Raw genomic sequence first — 23,278 nt, 5'->3', positions numbered from 1 at the left:
AAAAAGGCAGGAAGACAGCTTTTGCTGTTTGAGATCCAATAATGTGTGTGCTTTATAGCAGTCGTTCCTTAACAAAAAGCAGAACTTAGTTTAAAAATCAATTTAAGTAGTTTGTTGTTTGTTTTTTTCCCTAGCATTTTCAGCTTATTAGGTGTAAGGGATTTTTTCCCCCTTCTTTTCCTTCTCTGCCCTAATTTATAACTGCATAAAGAAAGAAGCAGGTGCCTATAGCTAGAAAGTTAGTGAAGAGTAAATAAAAAAGTAAGAGCTTAGCTGTGGAAACAGAACTGGGAGTGCGGGTGACTGGTCTGAGTTGGAGGATGATGAATAGATTTTGTTTGCATAAGCTTGGCTTGTGAGTCACTTTCTCATAAAAACAGCTTGAGTAGGAGATGCTCCTGTCCCAAATTTTTAGTCCTGAATGCTTTCAAGCACAAAGTGCACTGTGACATAAAGACTCCTGCTGTGAGTAGCATCCTGTTATCCCAGTGGACAGGAGCTGGAGCTTTGCAATTTCCCAGGTTTGAAATAAACTGGAATTGTGTCTCTTAAACACACATGCTTTGCCTGATGTATTGTGAGGTGCCCCTTGCTGGTCAGAGTTAAGCTGTCTGGGTAGACATAACCAGCTTCTGATTCAGATTTGGAATCTGATGTCAGGAAGCTCGTCCATGTGAAAAGCTGTTTGTTGCAGGACCATCAGTCACTAACCAATAAATGTGACAAGGAACTTGCTAAACTTGGAGGGAGAAAAAGAAAAGCCCGGTGTGAGCATGAGAGGTCAGTATTTGTGGCTGGTCATTCTGGGTAGATTCAGAGCAGTAGGTTCAGCATGTCTTTGCCTTGAGAGCTTGTGTTGCCTCTCTGATGTCAGAAAAACTGTACAAAACACATGCAAAAGTTGCATTATCCTCTTCTGCTAAAGTTTGTAATCAAAACCCTCTCTAATCTGAGGCATCAGCTCTTTTTTATGCACCTATGAGGATTCTGAATAAAAGTTTGACCATTACAGACAGCTACTTTTGCTGTGATTGAGCAAACCGGAAGGGGTGAAAAAGGTTTACCCTCATAGATCACACCACCCTTATCTAATGTTCCAGCAGAGCCTGTGGGTTGCATTTGGGAAATAAAAGTTCCCTCTGAAAGCCCATGAGAGAAGAAAAGATGATGTCTTCCTTCCTAAAGGAAGGAAGGATTGTGTTCTTCTCTGCCATTTTTTTGTTACACGTTTGGGTGGTAGGGACGTCAAATTGGACTGTGAAAACTTGCTTTGGGATCAAGATATTTGTCTAATTTGTTTGCCCTTGAAGAAATCAGGCTGCTGCAGCTTCATTGCCATGGGAACCCCTAGTTACTATATTTAATTCAGTCCAGGACTTGCTTGTCTATTCAGTTGTTGCAGTGTAGACAGGTGATAAATAATATATTGATACTGAGCTGTATCATGGCCAAATGATTAGGCATGGATATTACTGTTTTACTGCAGCATCTGTGGTATTGTTCTTGTGTTCTGCTATGAGCTGCCTGGCCCTCCTGTGCCTGCTCCAGCCTCTTCTTCCTCTCTCCTGCTGGAGAAAAGACAGTGCTGCCTGAATAGATTTTCTGGTCCTGAATAGATTTTCTGGTCCAGCGATCCACAAAGGCAGGGATTGCAAGTGACCTCTGCTTGTTGGTCGTGCTTTTTCTCCCCCAGCAGAGCAGCCAGCCATGGAGTGCCTCTGGGCCTTGGAAGAAATGGTGCTGGAGAAGGGAGCTCTGCACCCCTAGAAGTTGTAGGGCTGGGACAGGTCCCAGTGACTCTGCAGCATCCACAGTGGTGTGAAGACCCCGAAGGGCAGACCCTGGCTCCAGAAGGTCATGTTGCAGTGGGAGCAGGGAGATAAAGGGTGTACAGGCAGAGACACCCCTATCACCTATTCTTCTTCTGAAGTTTTACTAATTCCCTTAGATTTGGTAAAACTTTTCCCCCCTTCCCTATTAGTGTAATGTAAGTTATGTCCATGGTAATGCACAGCCTGAGATGCACTCAGTTCCAGTGCTGATAGAAGTGGTGGAAATGTGCTTTGCTACAGTCACACTGGGGGGACTTCTGGAAAGATTCATTAGAGGCAGGGCTTAGCCAAGAAAAGCCATTTCGTGTGGCTGATGGCAGGAAATGCAATTTTGTAGGTCTTTCATGATTATTTCAGTTGGTTTATAATGTTTTGCTCCTTTACAGTTTGGTTTAGTGATACTACATCTCTTTGCACAGAATTCAGAGTGAGCACAGCGTGTGTAAACCTTTATGTTAAAATGTTGGCTGAGTATTGATTAATCAGTAAAAGATTTTAAGCTGTTTCCTTTAAATTCCAGGTCCATGCATCTTAATTTAACTGTGGGAGGGCTGGAAAGATACTGCTTTACCCTAGGAAATACATTTCTGTGGTATTTGTTCACTGAAAGTATATTCAAGCAGAAAGAGATTTTAGGGAAGGAGATAGTTCTCTGGGGTCACCATCTGCTAAAATGATTTTTTACTTCTTTCTAGGTATTATATTGGTCGCCAGATGTTTGTGGTGGTGTCCTCACCAGAGATGATCAAGCAAATCTTAGTGGCAGATTTTAGTAACTTCACCAACAGAACTGTAAGTACCTATAAAAGTTGGCTTTGTGGATGGAGTTGGTAGCACTGCTAATTCCAGCTCAGACCAAAAGTGGCTACAAGGAAGCTGGAAATAGAGGCAAAATTACATCATGGTTCAATAAGACCTTAAGCTAAATACTCTCAATATATATGTTCAGTCAAAGATTCTTGTTACCAGACACTCTGAGGATGAAAGGGGATTTCCTTAGAAGAGACACACTGTCCTTGTGACTGAAGCACCAGATGGATGTTGAAGAGAGGGTTTCAATACCCAGTTTTGCCACTGACTTCCTGTGAAATCATGGGGAAATCACTTACTAGCTCTCTTCCTCAGTTCTCAAGCTGTAACATGGAGATGGTATTATTTGCTTTCTCCCCCACATGATCTGTTTTGTGCTTTTAGACTTTAGGGCAGGAGCAGTCTGCTTGGGACCAGGACGTGCCTCCCACAGCTATTGTGTATTAGTCATACCTGAAAATAATAAATAGCAAAGAAGGAAGTTGGAGTTAGCAAGAATTTGTACATATGCTCTTGGTTACACTTGGAAAGCTCATTTTCAGGAGGTGGTTAGAACAAATAATGAGGGTGGATGGCCAGAGTTCCAGCAGTTGCCCAGCATTTTACAAGGGAATACTGCCACTGTGTGCTGCCTCAGTCCCATCCATTCCCTGCTTCCCTATGGGCCCTTTGTACACTCAAACCTCCTCAAACCAACTCACATGTATTCAGGAGGGTTTTTTGTGCCCTTCAAGAACATTTTTTCTCTGATCAGCTTCTGTCTCTTCTGTCCCTCTGATCCTCTCTGCAATCAGTCAGTCTGTTTGCAAACTGCTTGTCACCTTTTCTTGCTTCTTTTGATACATGAATTTCATCTTGTGACTGCCTATATCTTACTGAATAACTACTGGTACCAGCTGCCCCCCATTCTGCCCATAGCTCACACTTTAAAGGAAGACTCTATTTTTAGACTTCTTAGGCTGAAGTTGTTATATGTGACATTGGGCTTTTCCCCATTTTCTCTGTATTTGAAGAAATTTTCCATCCCTTCCCTTCTTCCACCCCAAGCAGGAACCCTATTTCTTCCTGTCTATAACTTTCCCCTGCTTTTCTTCTACATATTTGGTAGTAATAGACTGTACCCACTACACCTAGTAGTAGCTGGTGATCTAATAACATTTCCCTGAAATTAGAAATCTTTCTTTTGAGGAGACACTCAAAGGTTTGTTGTGCTCTTAACTTTAGAACTTTAGTCAGCCTGGTCGTTTGGATAAATCTTTCTCTGTATTGTCACACTTCTCAGTTAGTGAAATTTTTCTTCCTCTCCTTTTGTGTCCAGAGGTTTCTCTCTCTTGTGGTTGTGTGTCCATCTGTCATGGTCTGTCTGTAACATCTGTGTTCCTCTCTAAAATTCAGGTAGATTATGTCACTATAGGTCCTCTTTCTCTCTCTCTCCTTTTCTTTTTCTTCATTAGATCTATTAGCTAGAGCTGTCTCTGCAGGTTCACATTTTGCACCCATTGCTTGACTGTCCCCTGAATCATTTGTGGCTTTTCTGTGCAATGTCCTGCTTTATTGATGAGGAACTGAGACACAGAGTGACTTCCCTGCCACTAACCAGAAAGCCTATGTCAGATGAGAAAATTTAACTCCTAGCTCTCCCTTTAGCAAAATTAGCAGTTTTCCCCCTGTGCAGGATTGCTATTTCTGTCTTGCTTAATGCCCATGAGTCTATGTCAAATGACCTTCCTTCATTTATATGCTTTCATCTGCTTGTCCTATGGTCTTCTCACATAGCCACAATCATTGATAGTTTCTCACTTTCCACTTTGTCCTCCCCTCTTCCAGCCATTGCTTTTCACTTACTGAAGATTAGAAGCTTTCTCTTTCTGGATCTTTCCATATCTAACCTGGGGATCTTTCCTCCTCTGGAGTTTTCACACAGGAAGCTGTTTCCTCTTTAATCTGTAGTCAGGTCTCTTGGGGAAGTATTTGGTTATCCTGTACACTAGTAATCCTACATGAATATAAATAATGCTTGGTGGTACGTAAGGAAGGCCAGTGAAATTTATTCAGATGTGATTTGGGTTGTATGCAAATAATGATTGAAAGGTGAGAGTGAGAAAAGCACTTTCCAAGAATAATAGAATTCTTTCTTACCACATTGACTGAATAAATGTAATTTTAAGACTTTTAATAGGGTTGCTTCTGTTTTTATATTTTAAAATTATTCAAAGCAAGCTCCTCTACTTTGAATGAAGGTTTCTATTTGCTAGTGGAGAATTCAAAATGCTAAAAATATCCCCCTGCTTTGTTTTATGAACTCTTTCCCCAGTGAAGAATGGTTATAGAACTGACTTTGGAGTCAGTGCTGTTCACAAAGTTAGGCCAATATTCCAGTTCAGACATGGCACTTGCTTATTATTTCAACCCAGAGCCTTTTTTTGTAGTTTAAGATAATCAGCCTTTTAGTCTGAGAGGATGGGAAAGCAGGTGAGACCACTGGATTTGAACAGGTCTTAGGAAAACACACTTGTGCTTTTCTTTTCTCACCTCCCCATGTGCATTTCCAAAATCCAGCTTCATCCATCAGAGTGAAAGGTGAGTTCTCTAATATAGAATGCCTAAAAGAGAGATTATTCTCTCTGTAGCAGTTGTAGCAACTGTATGTTAACAAATTGTCACTGAGTTTCAGGATGTTCAAGACTAATTCTAAAAGCTAAGAGTAGAAAAACTTCTATTCCCTGTTTATTTTGCTGCTTTTTCAATTAATTGTAAAAGATATACATATTTGATTAAGAAACAATGAGAAATCAAACATGTGAAGGGCTGAAAACAGTGGATTTATTGGTAGAAGCCAGTAAGATGATGATGATTCAGTGGATTCTGACAGTTTTTATTAAAGCTCTCTGTAATGTGATGTCATGCCTTTGAGTGCTCGTCAGCAGGATGACTTTAATCTGGGATTGTGCACTTGTGGACTCCCTTCTGGGAAGTCATCAGAAGGCCTTTATGGAATGAGAGTGGTTTTAATCTGCTGAGAAGATTCTTTTGGAATCTTGCGTCCTGTCTCTGCATCCTGAAAGACCTAGACCATTTGTGCACTTCTCACACATTGAGCCTGTCTGCTCACTCATTATATAGACAAAGTAGATCTTGCATTGAACACAAGCTAAACTACTCTTCATTTTATGTTTCCCTTTGATACTATATATTTCACATCTTTGCTATGGTTATATTTTGAAAATTGCTATAAAAAGTCTTTTATATTCCCCCATCATCTTCTCTTGTTTCTGAATTACTGGTTGATAATTCTTGCAGAAGTGTTTGGTGACTGCATATCAAATCTGCATTAAGGTTCTCTTCCTTTTAGAGCAAGCAACCAAGTCTAGCACACAGGCTGTTTCTGCCTTGTAGGCACAGGGTATGTGTATTGTGAACTGTATAATCACAGGAAGGCAATAATGACACTCTGCTTTCCCATTTAATTTCGTCTCAATTAACATAAGCGTTAGAGCCATTCAAAACCAAAAATGTCTGCTGTAATATACCTTCATACTTGAGGCATATGAGGCCTTTTTCCCATGTTCTTAATTATAGTTGCAGAAGAAAATATGAGAATTACTTTATATACCTTCTGTCAAAAAATATGGAATTAATTTTAATTTAGGTTAACCATGGAAACCTCAGCCAGCATTTAGGCAGGGCTGTGCTGGAGTAAATGATACCTTTTTTCACAACTGTGTTGTCTCTTGAATAGAAGCTTCCTTTTAAGAGCACTAAGACCATTTTTAACTTCATTACTGTGTTGCAAGTGAGATAGGATTATGATGTTTGTTGCATTCTTCCAGGTGGGATAATGATACATAATCTGTTTTCAGATTGTTTTTAATTCTGCATTGAAAATTTGTTTTTCAATTAGTACTTGAGAATCATTAGAGTATACTTTTAAAAATGTAGGAGCAGAATGTTAAGATGGAACAATGTGAAGAGAAACATTACGTGGTACATAATTCAAATAATTCAGATGGCTGTAAAAATATTTCCTAGAAATGTGGATTCAGTGAGCCCTAAGGCAAAGTAGGTACTGGCTAGCCAAGGTTTGCCAGGAGTCGGTGCTCTTCCAGGATTCATGTGTCTATCACAAGTGGAAACTAGTGGTTGATTCAGACCAGATCCTTAAATCTGCCTGCCAACCAGCTGGGGGAGAGTGACATTTTTAAATTCAAAAATCTACACCAACTCCAGTTGCTCTAAGAAAACATCACAGTCTTGTCATCAGAAGCTTTGCTGCTTCATTGGTAAAAATAATGGATTAACAGCAAACAATAATGAAGTGGTAAAAATAAGAATAAAGAAGTACCAGGAATGAATAGAATATGACACAAGGTCTTTGTATCCCTTTTGAAGGAAAGTTGAGTTGCTTGAGCTTCTTTACTTTTTGCTTATCTGTTCTTTCTCTTCATCTTTGAGTTGATCCACATAAGATCTGATTATTCTTTTCACATGCATAATTTGTCTGTTACACTAAGCTGTTTCATCATCGTCATCTATATTTTGGTAAACCTATAAAGCTTCAGGCTTACCTAGAGCATTAAACAAATAAAATGCAACCACCAAGTAGGAAGGAACCTATTTTCTGCATTTTCTTCAGTTGTGGTCCAGGATGCCTGACATATTCGTGAACTGGCTGTTCTTTCTGGTCTCTTGCTAGAGGAAAGAAAACTGTATATTACTGTACCAAAAGATCTATCTAAATTTGATACAAGATGCCCTCCAGAGGTCCCTTCTAAACTCAGCCATCCTGTAATTCTGTGAATTTTGGGTCAGGACCTCAGTCAGCAGAAATCAACATATTAACTTTAGATGACTCTGCACTGACTGATGATGATGAAGTGTCTCCAGAGCAGGACTGGGATGTTAGAACTGGCTTCAAAGAGCTCAGCTCAGGAGCTGGCTGGTGTGTTCTTCACCTTTTGCAAGTAAAGCGTCACATGCATGTCCTGTGCAAGATCTTTCTTGCCTTCTGCCTTGACTTTCAGAGAACAGGCATCAGCCCCACTGATGTGCTGACTTTCAGTAAAAAGTGGTGATTCAATTTTCTATCCAAACCCGGAGTCTTACCCAGCTTATGGGCTGGGCTGTTCCGTCTCTCTAACAAATACAGTTTTATTTTGAAAAATGAACCCACCAAACATACTCATATGTTGTCTCATAAGGGATGAAAAGTTCTACAGTGTTGCCAAAAGAAACATATGCATGCTGCCTTGACCCTGTACCCTTTGGTTGTTTGGTTTAGAAATGTTTCTTTTCTTCAAGTTAAACTTCCTATGATTATTTCTGGTGGTGTCAATGCCATCTTCATCCTTTCATGTGAATTTCTTTGTTTACTTAGAAATTATTGTTGTAAAGTTCAATGAACTCAGTTTGTAAACAGGGGATGAATGAACCTCGCTGGAAACTTACCTTTGCATGGGCACATGGTTTGGAGCTCCAGTGACACAGTGTGACAGCAGGCAAGTCAGTGCTTGGAAAATGAGTCAAACAAATGAGAAAACATCACATATATATATATATATAATGAGGTCCTCATTTTCCATGCTTTAAAATGACCATTCAGGGGGATGGCTTCGTACACAAGTGATGATCTGGTGTGTGTGAATAGTTTGATTTAGTTTGATTGTGATATCTAGTTTTAAATACATGCTGGGGTTTGTGGCTGCAGAGAGAAGGAATGTGCTTTAATTTTTTTCACTGCTTCATTCTGTTTAGATTTTTTTATTTTCATTTTTCCACTCCTTCATTTCGTTTAATTTTGTTTTTTGTTTGGTTAATAAAGGACATGGAAGGTGACTGGCATAACACCTCTGGAGCCAAAATGTCCCATGATTAGTTGCTATGTCTGCATGTGAGCTTGAATACATATCTGTGTGTATTTATGGATGCATACAGATGCACATATATTGATTTGGGATCTCCTTGTGATTTGAGGAGAGGCTGAGTCTCTATTCCATTCCCTAGAGCACTGTAGACATCAATTGTGCCATATCTTATTATGGAAATGTCACAAAATATGCCTTTTTGTGCATGGCATGGTGGCATTTGAGTTCCTGATGCAGTAAAGCCATCATGCCTGGTGGCAGGCTGTGCCTTGAACATCCAGTTGTTTGTGATGCAGAGCTGAGATGTTCTTCCCTCCCTCCCTGGCTTTGTAGAACAAATCCAAGCATCAATCCTGCCACGTGTACAATAAGCCTTGGTCTCACTGAGCTGAGAATATTCGGTGCTTCCAAAAATCATTCTATGCCTTGGGAGGATAAGTGAAAAGGTGTCCAAGCAGTGAATTTATTAAGATTTACTTTTTTTGCCTACCAGTTTTATACAGCTTCTAGATCATAGCTAGTTTGAAATCTTGTCTGGTACAACACTAGTATAGAAAGGGAATCATGTTAGCAGGGAATGAATTTGGCTGTATGGCACTTTTCTGTTTAATATTAATTTGTTTGACTGCATATTTGTAGGTGCTGTTATACAGGCACAGGAGTGCAGATGCCTGAATGATTTTCCAGTGCCAGGAAACTGAGCAAGGGCTCTTATCCTTGTTTTGACCTGATGGTTCAGGAGCACTGAGGGTAAACAACCCTAACATCTGCTTTCTTTCCCAAGTGTGTCTCCATGGCTGTCTTCTAGACATACTAGAACACCTTTCTAGCGTGGTCGATATATATGTAACTATTTTGCAGCCTCCCATACCTCATAAAATCACTTTTAATTCAGGATTTCCTTTTTCCTTTCCCCTTTTTGCTTTGAGAGCTTGCAGGTTAATTTTTCTGAGCAATTAAATTCAGTTTTGTTTAAATGTTTTAAAGTAGCAGTGCATATGCTTGCAGTAGGCATTTGAAAATTAAAATAATAAATATTGAGAGGGTCATTTCTTTCACACTGTGCAAGTCTTTTTATGCATGCACAACAAATTGTCCCTTATTCCCCATATGCTGAAGCTAATAGCACAAAACTAATGTTGTCAAATGATCACTGCTCTTGGCTGTAAAATTAATCAGACTTTGCCTTCAGTTACCCTTAAAGAAAGGACTGATGTATTCGTAGACTATGTTCTGTGAGCCACCTGATCCTCTGAAATCCCAGTGAGAAGAGGTCTGGTTTTGTGATTTGGGCTCTAGGTTAGGATTTAGGAGCTCTGAGCTCAGTTTTTGGCCTTGATACAGAATTCCTGTGTTCACAAGGACAAAGCATTTAGGAAGTGCTTTGTCACCTTAATAAATGTAAAAGAGTATGTTGGGAATTTCCAGCTGAAGAGTAGCACTAGTGGATGTGAGTGCTTCAGGACTGATGGCAATGGGTTGGGATTTGGTTTATCTGTTAATTCAAATCGCTGTGGTGGGAGGGTTTTTTGTTTGTTCTTAAAAGAAGCTTCAGAAATGCAGATTAAAAAGTTTTAATGAAAAGCTCTTTTTCCCCCCTTTTAAGTAAGTTTCTTCTTTGAAGTATTAAAAAAAGCTAAAGTAGAAAAGTTAGCATTATCAGATTTAATTGAGTGTATTTGAGGATCATCATCTCGAGTTTGTAATTTTTTTTTGTGATTCTAATTCAGAACAGGAAACCACGTGTAACCTGTGTCCTGTGAAGTGGGAGAGCTCATTTGTCTTTATCTTTGGAACACCTGGCACCTGCTTCTGCTTACCTATTGTCCTGGTTCTGGCCAGGACAAGGTTAAGTTTTTTGGGTAGCTGGGAGGGGGCATGGCCAGGACCCTAAGGTTATTCTATGCCACATCATTGCCAGGGGTGGGGGAAAGGGATTCTCTTCTGGGGAGAAGGGGTTCCTTCTGGTCAAGTAAAGGTGGTGGAAGGAGCCATCCAGTATTGTTTATTTTCAGGATGTTTCCATGTGAATCCTTTCTTTTCTTGTACCCTCTCACTGGTATTTTTGCTGTTACTGTTCATTTGCTTATCTCACTGCTGGTTCCAGTAAATTACTCTCACTCAACCCATGATCTTTACCTTTCCTGCCTCCAGTTCCCCTCTTCATCCTGCTCCAGGGAGAGGGAGAGGGGAAAGCAGGGGAGCAGGAGGGTGGCAGCATGGTTTGGGGGATCTCAGTGGGAGCCAGAATTGGGGAGTACCACTCCTAAACCACAACTCCACAATTCATAAAAAGATGTCAGAATTTGCTTACATCTGTGCACGTTCTTACTTCTCATTTAATTTAGGGGGCCATGATGTGTATTTACACAAGTATGTTTATTCTGTCCAGAATTGGGATTTTCCCTTAAATGGTAGACTTTGTTTTCTCTTTGCCTCTCATAGAAAAGAGAGTGAACACAGTCTCTTCTCAAACATTTGACTATTCAATAAAGACTTGTGAAAGTTTAGGAAGATACAAATAACAGTAGGCTGGAGTGCCATAGAACAGCTTACAAGCAATCGATCTTTAAACACTGACTGTACTTAAATCTAATTAATTTGAGGATGTTCCTGTTGACTGACTTGAAGATACCCTCTAATTGACAATGTATTTCCTTTGAGTGGTGGCTTAGGCAGTTTGCTGTTTGAGGAAGGGTTCCTGTGTTGTTGTGCCTGGAGGAAGCTCTCAGCACATTCCCCAGCAGTGGGGGACAGACTGAAGCTAAGTTTGGAGAAAGCCACACTTCCAGTGAGGCTGCCCTTTTAACTGGCTAACATATTGTTCTGTAGGTAGGTCATATGAATTTGTTTTCTTGAGAGTTATGAATCTCTAATTCAGTAAATGAGCACTAATATTTTTCACATTTCCAGGTAAGATTGCAAATAAAACTGGCTGATTCCCCATGTGAAGGGCTGGCAGTGAGGGCAGAAGTGGATTGGTTACACACAGATGAAATACAAAATAAAAACTTTCCACTTTTTCTCTTTCCCAGGCATGGGTTGTCTGTTTTCAAATGCTATGGGCCATAAACCTTGGCAATATAAAAGCAATGCAGTTGACTGTAAGGAGGCTAGAAGACTTAAAAACAAGTTTCCTTTTTCCTTGTCCCCCCATGGAGAAATGATGAGTCAGCATGTTGAGACCACAGCTGATGCTGAGATGCACAGTCCTCTTATTTTTCACAGGAGTTATTATGAAATGAGTTATTTTTCATCATGGGTCTAAATATTTGCATCTATCCCTGAGTCTTTCTCTGGTTTATTAATGGGCTGCAGTGCTGCCATCACCATGGTATCCTGCTACCTCTTCCCCTGTGAAGCCTGCAAAACCACATGATGAAATTTACATTTTTAATTCTCCACTCTCCATGCCTGTACACATAAAAATGCTTTGCAAAACCATGGCAGAACACAAACCCAAGGACAATCCAGCATCAAGAAACGACTTGGTTTTCTGCGTTGTTTTGTTAATTTTGAACCCTCTGCCTTTCTGCTGTTATACTGCAGCCATCAGTGGTTCAATACCTGCTCCTAGGTAGACACCACAACACCAGATGGATTAGGTACTTTACAGCACTAATGATAGTGGCTGATAATGTGTGCAAATCTCCCTTTCACTGCTTGTTCAAGGCAGTCAAGAAATACTGAATACAGCTGTACATAATTACGCTTCTTTTGAAGCTAAATCAGCCTGTGAAATTTCTGTTCCTGGAAAATGGTCAAAATTAGTCAATAAAAAACCCAACAAAACAAACAAACAACAAAACCCCAAACCCTTTGCACGTGCTTTGTTAGTGGTATACTGTGACATTCTGTTTCCTAAATGCAAGGCTTCCTTGCCAGACTACTGAGATTTGAAGGGAGGGTGGGAAATACTGCATAATGCAACTGTGAAAAGGTGATTTTGCTGCAGGTGCATGAAGATGCTGATTTGAAAATATGCAGTGCATATGCACTTGTTTGTGCCATCAGGAGTTTGTGTAGGACTAAGTATGTGGCTGTCTCTATGTGTAGCAGGTATGTGAAGGGTCACTCCCCCTTTTTTACCCACTCCCTGTTCCTTTCACATATTTGAGTCACTGAGAGGTCAGCTTTTGAAATTATCTGTTTTGGCTTGTTTATCCTTACCTTTGTTTTCTTCTTTATTCAATCATTCTGCAAGATTTCCTTATCTAAACAACTGACGAGGACAAGATCAGAGTGTTATTAGGTTTTGCCTTCCCTTCCTCCAGTTTTTTTCTCCTGTTGAAACTTGCCAATCACTTTTGAAGCCTACATTGGGCTTTTCTGCAGCACAGGAGATATCATTAAGGCTTTAAACCCACTAATGAGGGAAATGTGCGCTGCTTGAAGGCTCCTGCAATATTAACTACATCCAATTATGTTAGGTAAATGTATGAGTATAGTCAAAAACAGGATGAAAGCATATCTTTCTATTCAGGCCAAAAGCAGTCTTCTGAGCCAATCTTTCATCAAACCTACATTGGCTATTTATTTACTGGGTTTGCAGCACTTTTTTTTTTAATACTGAATAATAACAATGAAGGGAAACAACACTTATAGGCAAGAAAGGACTATCTATTCCTAGGGTTCTGTTCCTTGTTTAAAGAACATGTTTTACTGTTGGATAAAATATGTGAAATCTTAAGTCTGATTAATGTTTTTTCTTGTTTAAATACGTTATTGCTTCCTTATCTAATCCTTCCCTTAGCTGACTGTGTTATGAGTAGGTGGAGTGCAAATGCAGTTTTTGCTGGTGTTTGCTGGTCCTGACCTTTGATTTCTGTTGATTTGTTGTTTCTTTTTAAAGGGAAATTCAACTTATCCTAGTTCTTTGGACATTTCCTGTGAGAATATATTTTGGGAAACTTATTCAGTCTAATATCACAGGTTTTTACCAGTCCTTCATTTCTGACTTCTGAAACTGTTACTTGACAGTAGTCGATTGTTTGGTTTACAATTTTCTTCATTTACCTTATTTTGACATATAGTAGAGTGTCATGTCCTTTGATTCTTGCCTTTCCCAGTCTGCTTTTGTTTAGAAGAGTAATTAGTTTGTCACTTGTTACAGAATTGACATAGGCACAGATCACAGCATCCGAGTTGGCCTTTTTACACGCTTGAGCAGTCAGAGTTCAGACCCAGTACTTTGCTTTGTTTTCATGTCTTTAACCACATTTGGAGCTAACTCAGCTGCTCATGTACAAAAAGTCCTTTTGAAGCATCTGATGATACAAGAACCCTCTTAAGTCTATTAGAAATGATGTTTCACAGCACAGAGAGGTGATTTACATGAACATACCTGGGAGTCTGGTAGTTCAGCCCTGGAGTAGATGTAATATGGCAGTATGTAATATTTGAATGGTTGTCATGTGTCATGCCTAAGATCTGGTTAGCCTGGTTGAGTGTCCTCTTTCAAAGGTGGCCAGCAGCAGAATTCAAAACAGAACAGCAGGACAGACAGTGACAGTAATCTTCCTTCTGGCTTATCTGCCAGGCCTCCAGCACCCAGTGCTGTGGTGACTTCCAGTGCCAGAGATTGCATCTGAGCAATGCAATTTCCCCCATTCACTCCATTGGCCACAAATCTGTTCCCACCCCACCCCATCCCATTTTGAATCCTTTATATTAAAGCTTATGCCAGAAGATGGGTGGTTTTGATTCGGGGTTTTTTTTTTTTTTTCATGGGTCAGCTTTTTGTTTTGACTGTGATAGTTCTGTCTGGGGGCTCTTGTGTGTCCCCAAGTCCATTCCTCTTCAGTGAGAGTTTATGCAGTACATGTGGGCAATTATTATGCTAATTCTTGCAAGATTTTGCTCTTCATTTAAAGTATTTTAAAGGTAGCATTATATCTTCACACTAGTGGGAATAGTTTTCTCTTTAGACATTCGTTGAGATATCTTAATCCATTTGCCTGCATTTATGTATATATTTGAACTTAAAAGTATGAAAGGTCCTTTTTTTTTTTTTTTTTTTCTTTTTTGATATAATGATAATGTTCTTACCTAGCACAGTGCTAACAACCTTTTGTTGAGATGTCTTAACTGGACTTACTGTTTCCACAGCAAGGTCTGCAACATGGATCACATGAGCATTCCTTCTTTGGTTCAGCTCAGAAGATAATTCATCTTTATGTGTCAGTGTGGACTTTTTCAAAACCACACAGGCTGACTTAGCTCTGAAGCAGACAAGTGCTCCCAAGGGCTCTCCACCAGCTCCATTTCAATGGTGGTTATCTCCAATAGAGGGGGAGTGGTGAACAGCTGATGGGGTCGTAGCATCTTATATTGATGCAGCTGGTTTGCAGTGGTCCTCAACCACAGCCTGGAAAGTTCTCTTCTACCTAGCAATTAACTCTGTGCTAAGTGAAAATTTCTGCCACCCTGTTTTTTTTTTTTTGCTCGTGATCTACACTATGTAAGTTTCATTCTGCAAGAATGAAACCTCCATGGTAAAGGATGTTCAGAGATTGTGAGCTCCTCAGTGCTGACTGCGTGCTACAGCTACAAGTGTGGAGGATCACAAGTGAGGAATGAGTCGGCAGGTATTGTTTCACTCTCTAGCCAGGATTCTTCTTTATATAGCAACCACATGTCTTGGCACCATTTGTTGTGAATAATTGATAGCAAATCCTGGCTGATCTAAGCCTTGGGAGGGGATGGGGCTGCTGTGGGTTGTGGGCCGTGGAAGCACCGCGCCGTGAGCACACAGCTCCTGACCATGACCAAGGAAAGTCACAGGACACTGGCGACAGCTGCTGATGTATTGTCAGCATTTGATTCACCACACTTAGAAGGGAAAGGGAAGGGGATGAGGGGTGTAAAATTGGAGTGTTTACACTGCATGTCTCACAGCTCTCCAGCGTAATGAGTGCTCCTTACTTTGAGCACACCTGGCCACTGCGCGTTTTCGTGTTCGCTCATCTGTTTCTGAAGGCTCGGCGGTGGCTCCAAGAGACTCCATTTAGCCTCGTAGACACATATTCAGCAACATATATAGTGAGATCAGGAAACAGCTGTCCTGCAGCAAAAGTAAGGCCTTGTCTATTATTGTTAATTATTTACTCCTGCCAACCTCTTCTCACTGGTGTTAAGCAACAGAAACAAAAATAATTACATTCTTTACTGAACTAATATTCCATTGCTCTTCTTTCCCTTTCATGCTTGCTCCTGGAGTAAAGGGTTTGGGGAAATAATATTAAAAACAAGAACTATCTTGCAGTCTTCTCTTCTGCTAGATTAATTTTAAGTTGATGGTACACAAGATATTATTTTTTTCCCTTTTCAAGGCAATTGCAACTGACAGTTTCCCCATTTCCTTTTCCATTCTCAGTGTGTGCATTTAGATGAAGCTAAAACTGCACTCTTGCACTTTTTATGCAGCTTTCCTAAAATAATTCTGAATAATTTAACAGTGGCTCAGAAACATTCCAGTTTAACCAGTCATTGACCTTCAGTCAAGTTGAAATGTCATCAGGCCTATACTGGTATTTCATCAGTTCCAAAGAAGCTGTACTGCTGCAGAGGCAATGGTGAGATCTATAATTAAAGTTGCCCAATGTCTCCCATTACAATGTTTTCCTTTCTGTAGATTATCATAGTTTAACTGCTTCAATTAGTATTTTCCATTTAGAATTTTTCAGTCAAAATGGTCTTGCTATTTTGGAGACCATGCCTAGGGAAAAGTTAGGGTTATTTATCGATTGTGAGGAAAATAAACCCAGAGTCTATTTCTTTGGCTTTGGCTTTGTTCCCTCTAGTGTTAAGGGCTGGATATAAAAACCACTTTGAAAATCTGACCAAACTGCTTAAGTTTATAAGCCCCTGAAGAATCTGAGTAAACACAGACTCAACAAAAAAATATTAGAGGAGACTGACTTACTGCTATCGCTCTCTGCTGACAGAACTCTACAAATGACAAAGAATTTCTAAAAGTCATCGTGTGAGCTTTATGTCTGAAGGGGGAGAACCTTGAGTTTGTGACTGATTAATTTCACATGAAAAGTTTTGGGGGTTTTATGTGCAATGTTAAAAACTTTCAGGATATTATTTCCTCTAGAAATCTTAAATGTGAGAAATCAAGTAGAGATCCTGTGGGGGAAAAATTGTATATAATAACATAACTAAAGAATTGGATCCATTTGGACCCATTTCTGCATCTGCTTTAGGATACAAGGACTGCACCAAGCCTAAGATTTTCAAATCTCTTAATGCTTTATTTTGCTCTCCAGTATCCTCCTAATACAATTGTAATTGACTGCAGTAGGAGTTGATGGTATACTATATTGTCAGCAGTAAGAATTTAAAAAACAAACCCTTTGCCCTAGTGATTTCTGAGATTTGATTAGGAAATGTGTGAAAGACAGAATTTTCATGTCATATCTGATTTTGAAGAGTTTAAAACCAAAATAAAAAGAAAAAGTTGATTGAAATAATTAGTTTCAGTTACAGCTTTTAATATAAAAAAAATAGCTTCAATTTGCAAGCTAGTTATTTTGTTCCAAAAACATCTATAAAAAGGTAGTTTCTAGAACTTTTTTCCTTCTTTTGTTCCAGAAAGCCTAGAGAAAGAAATTGATTTTGCAATATTGACAGTTTCTTGCAAGCCTCATGACTTTATTTAAGTTTCTCTCACCAGCTCTGGTTTTATTTTTGTTTAATGTTTGATTTGAATTTTTAAAAGGAATGTACCCTTCCTAGCTGGTGTTTCACTGTGTCACATTACATGTTCTTTAAATGCCCTGGCTGCTGGATGGCACTCATTTGTTTTACCCTCCTTGTAGTCAAGTGGGGCAGCTCTCATTTTTTCATTTTCTCATTTTTTCTCTCACTTTTTTCAGCTCTTCCCTTTATGCTTGTGGTAACATTTCTCTTATATTGGCAGTGACAGGCACTTTTGGTTATAAAAACTTTGGTTTGTCCTTGGGTTAAGATTTATTCTATGTAAAAAAATCAGCAGGGTTTTAGACATGTCTCAGAGGGTTATTTTTTTCAGTTTCAACATCCCTTTTATTTTTCAGGCTGCTGGATGCTGGGGGTGTTCAGAATGAACCTCAAGTGTGAGAGAAGCAGCTGTACAGATGCAAAACGAGTTCTTGTGGTGTGGGGGTGTGTGCTGTGCTGGCCAGCACTGATGGTTGGGAACTGCAACTCCCACCCACCAATAGAGCTGGCCTTGGAAGTGCAGATTCTAATAAGTTGCAAGTAGAAATGGCATACTGGGTGCATGCAGTCAAGTGTGATGTGTGTGCTGAGTATGGGTGCAGCCTGGCAATTTCACTGGTGCCTGCTCCTTCCAGGGAGTGAGGCCTCTTTCCTGTTTCTCACAGAAATCCCAGCAGGCAGAACCTCCAGCCAGGCTGTTCATTGCTGTTCTGTGTGTGCCTGGCTGTTGGGGGTTAATCCTCAGGGCAAGGTTGCAGGTGTCTCATTCTCATGGCTGGCACACATTCCTTCCCCGGGCACTCGATAAAAGAGAATCTAAATCCCAAATCTTGCTCTGCCCTCGTGTGTGATTGCTGAGCTCCCAGCTTGTCTGTACCCGAAATGCTGGTGCTGGCTTTTGGGGCACCATGAGTGGGGAGAATTCAGGCTCTGATCCACCCCTCTGGTTTCATGTCATGGCACTAAAACTGAAGCTAGAGTAGTGGAACAGGCCTCCTAAATGCTGCATCACCTGAAGGAGGCCTGCTTGGCCAGAAAGGGATCTGTGAGCTCTGTGGTGTGGGCTCCAATTTGTGGAGTTTTTGGGTTTTTTTAACATTTTATCTTATCCTAGAACTCTTAAGATAAGAAGATATGGTGACATGCTTTAGGTTTCATAATTCACGCTGCTTCATATTACAAGTCTAAATGTTTAAGAATACAAAAGTAGCTGATACTGGTAATTTATTTGGATGAGGTACTTGCTGATACTCAGAGGAGTGTTTCAACTTCTCTCCTTGAAGAAATCAGTAAGAGTGATGTGAGAACAGTCTGCTTACAGGTGGTTTGTGAACTAAAGCTGTTTTACAGAAATTGTGAGCTCTAGGGAACTCATGATAAGTCCTGTAATGCTATCTGTGCACAATAGGACTTTATTTTTGTTGAAGTTATCTTATGACAAACATTTAATTCTGGATATGCTCAAATTAATTTGTAAGAGGCAAATGCACAAACATTATTTCATATAAACATGTCAAAACATGTTTTCATAAATTAGGATTTTTTAAAAATTGATTGAGACTAGACAATAACCTCAAATATTAAATCTTGGAAGATAAAATGCTGAAAGTGTGCTGTGCAACTCCTGAGGAAGTTTTATAGCCTAGGTCTTCTTGAGGGACAAATAAATGAGGAACAAAAGCAGCTACTGCTATCAGGAAAATACATTAATGTTTTGACAGATAGATGTGGAAATCTTACTATATAAAATTTGGATTATTTTTTTTCCCTGATGTGTAAATATTCACTTAATGTAATTAGAAAGAATTGTGAAGTAGAAGGCAGGGAATTCAAATTCTTCAGCTGAGCGGGTACTGCCAATGTGATTTGTTGACAGCTTGTCATTCTGCCATTACAGCTGACCTGGAGTTTTCTTTCTGTATGACTTTTCAAAGGAAAACTAACATAAAAATTAAAGTATTTATCCAGGGAGTGTTCTGACTTGGACTAGCAGCATATGCTTAGAGAAGGAGCAGAAGAGCAGAGCAAGTGCTGAGCACCCTTTCCTGTAGAATGGCCCCTAACATCTGACTGCCCATGGTTGACTCCTAAGCTGAAAGCTGTATTCATGTTTTTAATTTTTAATACCCCTTTTCTTCCAGTAGTTTGAATTAAATATCATCTTGAACCCATTTTTTGTTTTTTAAACCATTAGGAGGCCTCACAAGAAAACTTTTATTGGCCTTTTTTGACATTGTTTTGAAATTTTCTTCTTGGCACTGGGGGGAAAAGGTGAAATACATTTTCCTTGGGTTGTTTTGCACATATTGGACATTGTCAGTTTGCCATATCAATCCCAAATTTTCTGTTTCAAATTAGATAATTGACAGTTTGAAGTACATTTTATGTATCAAGATGTTGTCACATGGTAAATGGGGTATTTGCAACAAGTTTTAGGTGCTACATGGCAACTTGGAAGAGTGGTAGAGACCCTTTGAAATGTCTTCCACCTTTAGGTCGTAGTTAACTACTTAGCCACTTGTTTATTTTCAGTGTTTCTTGGTGCTTTGAGATTTTAAGTTACACAGGCCTGTATATAATTTTATTTCTGTATTGCAACATCTGAGTGGAAGAGGTCAAACTAAAATTGTCAATAAAATATGAAGTATATGAAGAAGTGACATTTCTTATATATACTTTTCTCCAAATAAAAATGTTGCATGCAAGTGATATTTTTAAACTAAGCCAGTGGTAAGCCTCCCCTTCACCTGCCATGCTTACCTGTGCTAGTTCAAAGCATTTAACCCCTATTTGAGGAGCTTAAATTTGACAATACAGATTTAAAACTCTTGCTCAACCATAGCTAATGTTCTGAGGTGCCTCAAATCCCTTGGAGATGCTGATTTCAGCAGTTGAAATCACCAAATGGAAGCTTAGCAGTTTTGAAACTTGTCCAAGGAAGGAGATCTATGAATATGATGTTTTGAGAGGAGATGGCCCTCACATGTGCCTTTGAAATGGGCTGGTGGCTCAGGCACTGCAGAAAATGTAGCAGCAATAAACGTGGTTGTTTGAATCACAAAGTGGTGGAGCCAGGCTGCACCAGTGCAGTCCCCTGTGACAAATTGCCCAGAGTGAAGGAGAAAGGCTTTCACACATTTACCCACTGGAAATCATTCCAAGGCAGTCCTCTCATCTCTCTGTGAAGCACCCCACCTAGAAACTTATAGGTGATTCTTTGAGACAATGCACTTACAGCCTTATTTGTTGAATCAATGCCAAATTCTATGACCATTCATGAAGGAGAAGTTAGTGAATCTCTGCAGCCTAATAGGCCTCAGAGCATCCCTCCCTCCCCTAACCTGTACTCCTGCTGTAATAATTCTTTCCTCATTATTCTTATTTCCTTATTTTTCTTCCCATCCTTATCCACAGGAAGGAGTCACAGCCTTTCCCCCCACTGTGAGTTTTGTTCTGTCAGTGATCATTTGAAAGTGGGTTACTACCATGACTTTTTTCACTCTGCAGTTATAAGAAAGGGAGTAATCCCTGATCACAGCTGTAGTGACCTCTCTTCTGGAATATGTTTTGTTGTTATGTCCATGAGAAGAAAGAGGGTGAGACCTTAAGGAAGTGTAGGACTCTTCCTATGTTGCTGTCATGGCAGCTTGGATAAGTCTGTGCTCATTTTGGTGAACTTTTTTCTGAGGTATCTAGCTGAATACCCAAGGCATTTGAGTCAGCAGCCAAGAGGACAGGCAGTGGGATGGTGAGTGGTACTTAAAGTCTCTCTTGGTATTCTCCAGAAACTTTAAGGTTACTGCAGGTATGTCCCTGGATGAGCAGAGCATGGAACTCAATGTAAGTAAAAGACCTAGCCAACGTTCTTATGGGCATTGCCTGTCATTCCTACATATGCCAATGACTGAAAGCATGGCAATATTTGTGTACCAAAAGTTATTGGGGACTGCTTTTTTCCAAATACTCTTTACGTACTGTAAAAGGAACTTTCTGGTCCTCAGCCTTTCCTTAAGGAGAAGTGTGTATAAACAGAGAGGCTTTTAATAGTCTTATAACTTTATCCAATATTAAAATCCAGTTATGTCAGCTGGAAAGTGGATTTAAACATGTGTAACAACTACTTCTCAACAGAAACTGTCTATAGAGTATGGGTTCTCTAGTACAACCTGAACTTGTTTATAATACCAAAATTCTTAATTAATTAAGAGCAAGTACTTTTTTCTTTGCTGTGATTTTTTTGATCCCAAATGTGCAAACTGACCACCATATGCAAACTCATGAATGCATGGGCTTAATTTTGGCGTTGCTTACACCAACAAATGGAACATGTGACTTGCATCAGTTTGGGTCAGACTGCAGGAGGCCATATGTGTTTGTTTTAGCAGTTATGGATGGTTATATTTACCTCATTGCAATGACTCGCTTTGGTTTCTATTGACAAAACCATGACTTAAGAGAATGTTTGCAGAGACAAGAACAGATGTTTCCAGGCTGCTTGCCACAGAGGGGAAAAATAGCCAGCATTTGCTTGTAAGCTGGGGTTGGCTGTGCCATTTTTCCAATGAGTAATTAGGAATAGTAGTTATTAGTTGTTGAAGATCCTGACTTGATAACAAAAGAACCTGCTTGGAGATGCCTTTTTGTATAGTCTTATCTATAGAGTAGAATGAAAGACAATTGCTGTAATCACTGAAACCAATTCTACCCTGTCACTCTTTTGAAGAACCTTAATGACCAAGGAAAACCTAAAAGCTTAATGAAATAGATAATCCATGGACATTTTCTCCTCTTCTCTGCAGGCATGTTGATTTCAAATTAAGCTGAAAACTTTTACTAACACTTTTATGAAATTGTAAAGCAATGTGAGTGTTTTGGAGTAAGTTTGGTGATTTTTTTTCCCCTCTGAAGCTGTAAGATCACCTTCTGAATCATACATACTAAAATCAAACTTGTTTTAGACTAACAAAGAAGAGGGGACAAAAGTGTAATAGACTATTAGCAGAGTTGGAGATCTAGGAGGGTTTTGAGCAATGTGTTTGTGAAAGAGTGTCTGTGACCACTAAAATTAAATAGTTTTAAATTAATTTTAAATTTTAAATTTTTAAAATTAAATCATTTTAATGGGCAAGGAAAGATTGATTTCAACTACCTGGGAGCAGCAGTGTAGGATGTGTGGCATCTGAGGATTTGGAAATAGAGTTTTGGAAAGGCAAAGGAAGAGTGAGGCTGCTTTGGGAGAGACAACTCCTGTGTGTAGTGATTCCCTCGGATTTAAGATGGATGGGAAGCCCCTCACAGTCACAGCAGAGGGGTGGGAGAGGCCCAGTGGTCTCCCACACTGGCACACAGCCCTCAGTGGGCAATGCCAGCCCTTTGCCCTCTGCAAAGGCTTGGGTCTTGGGGTGAGGAGTTGGTCTTGCTCCATTATGAGATGATGATTTCTGAAGAGAAAAATTTTACATGCTTTGAAGAGATGTGGCTATAACATCTGTGTTTGCAAGGGCCTTACGGATAGAAACAGCAACGAGCTACAGGGTATGTGACATAAATGAGCTCTGTTTTGGGTTTGGAAATCATGCAATGCAGTTCTTTCCTGGCTCAGTCAAAAGCTACCACACAGAGAATATGTCGTTGAATGTCATGAATAAAGGGAGAGCTGAGCATGACTTAAAACACCAAGGGAGTTGGAAGGAATAGACTGTATCAGTTTACCAACAGGGAATTTTTAAAGCTAATATATGGAGGCATCTTCTGCCTTCCCACTTTCATGATCTACTTATTGCAAGCTTGGTAAGATGTATTCCTGCAGATATCTCAGGGATGTTTTTTTCTGTTGCCTTTTTTAAGAGCAAGTGTTATGTTAAGTGTCACGCCACTGCCACTGACTGGATGAAATACCATATGGGCAGTTCGTGGGTTTGCTGGTTCCACCTGCTGGCTGAACTGGAGGTGATGACCTGTCAGTCAAGGGGAGTTGAATGAGTAATCTTAAGAACAGATTTTATTATAATTCCTGTCTCAGGTATGGGGATAGTGTCTTGTCTTCAAGCTACGAACTTTCTATCTCAT

At 39.8% G+C, this 23,278-nt stretch overlaps 1 protein-coding gene across 2 annotated transcripts in view; it reads left to right on the top strand.

The window, feature by feature from the left end:
* Positions 1 to 23,278, top strand: part of TBXAS1 (thromboxane A synthase 1) — a 232,264-nt gene that overhangs the window by 98,841 nt on the left and 110,145 nt on the right. For both annotated transcript variants that reach the window (XM_071422377.1, XM_071422378.1), the window contains one exon: positions 2,528 to 2,624. In XM_071422377.1, coding sequence (XP_071278478.1) covers positions 2,528 to 2,624 — 97 coding nt within the window. The remainder of the gene's footprint in view (positions 1 to 2,527; positions 2,625 to 23,278) is intronic.

This window comes from Agelaius tricolor, unplaced genomic scaffold (assembly GCF_023055355.1).
Source record: "Agelaius tricolor isolate 1412-34295 unplaced genomic scaffold, bAgeTri1.0.p SCAF_3, whole genome shotgun sequence".
Lineage (NCBI taxonomy): Eukaryota > Metazoa > Chordata > Aves > Passeriformes > Icteridae > Agelaius > Agelaius tricolor.
Note: the sequence above shows the minus strand (reverse complement) of the source record. Positions and strands in the feature narration are given on the sequence as shown.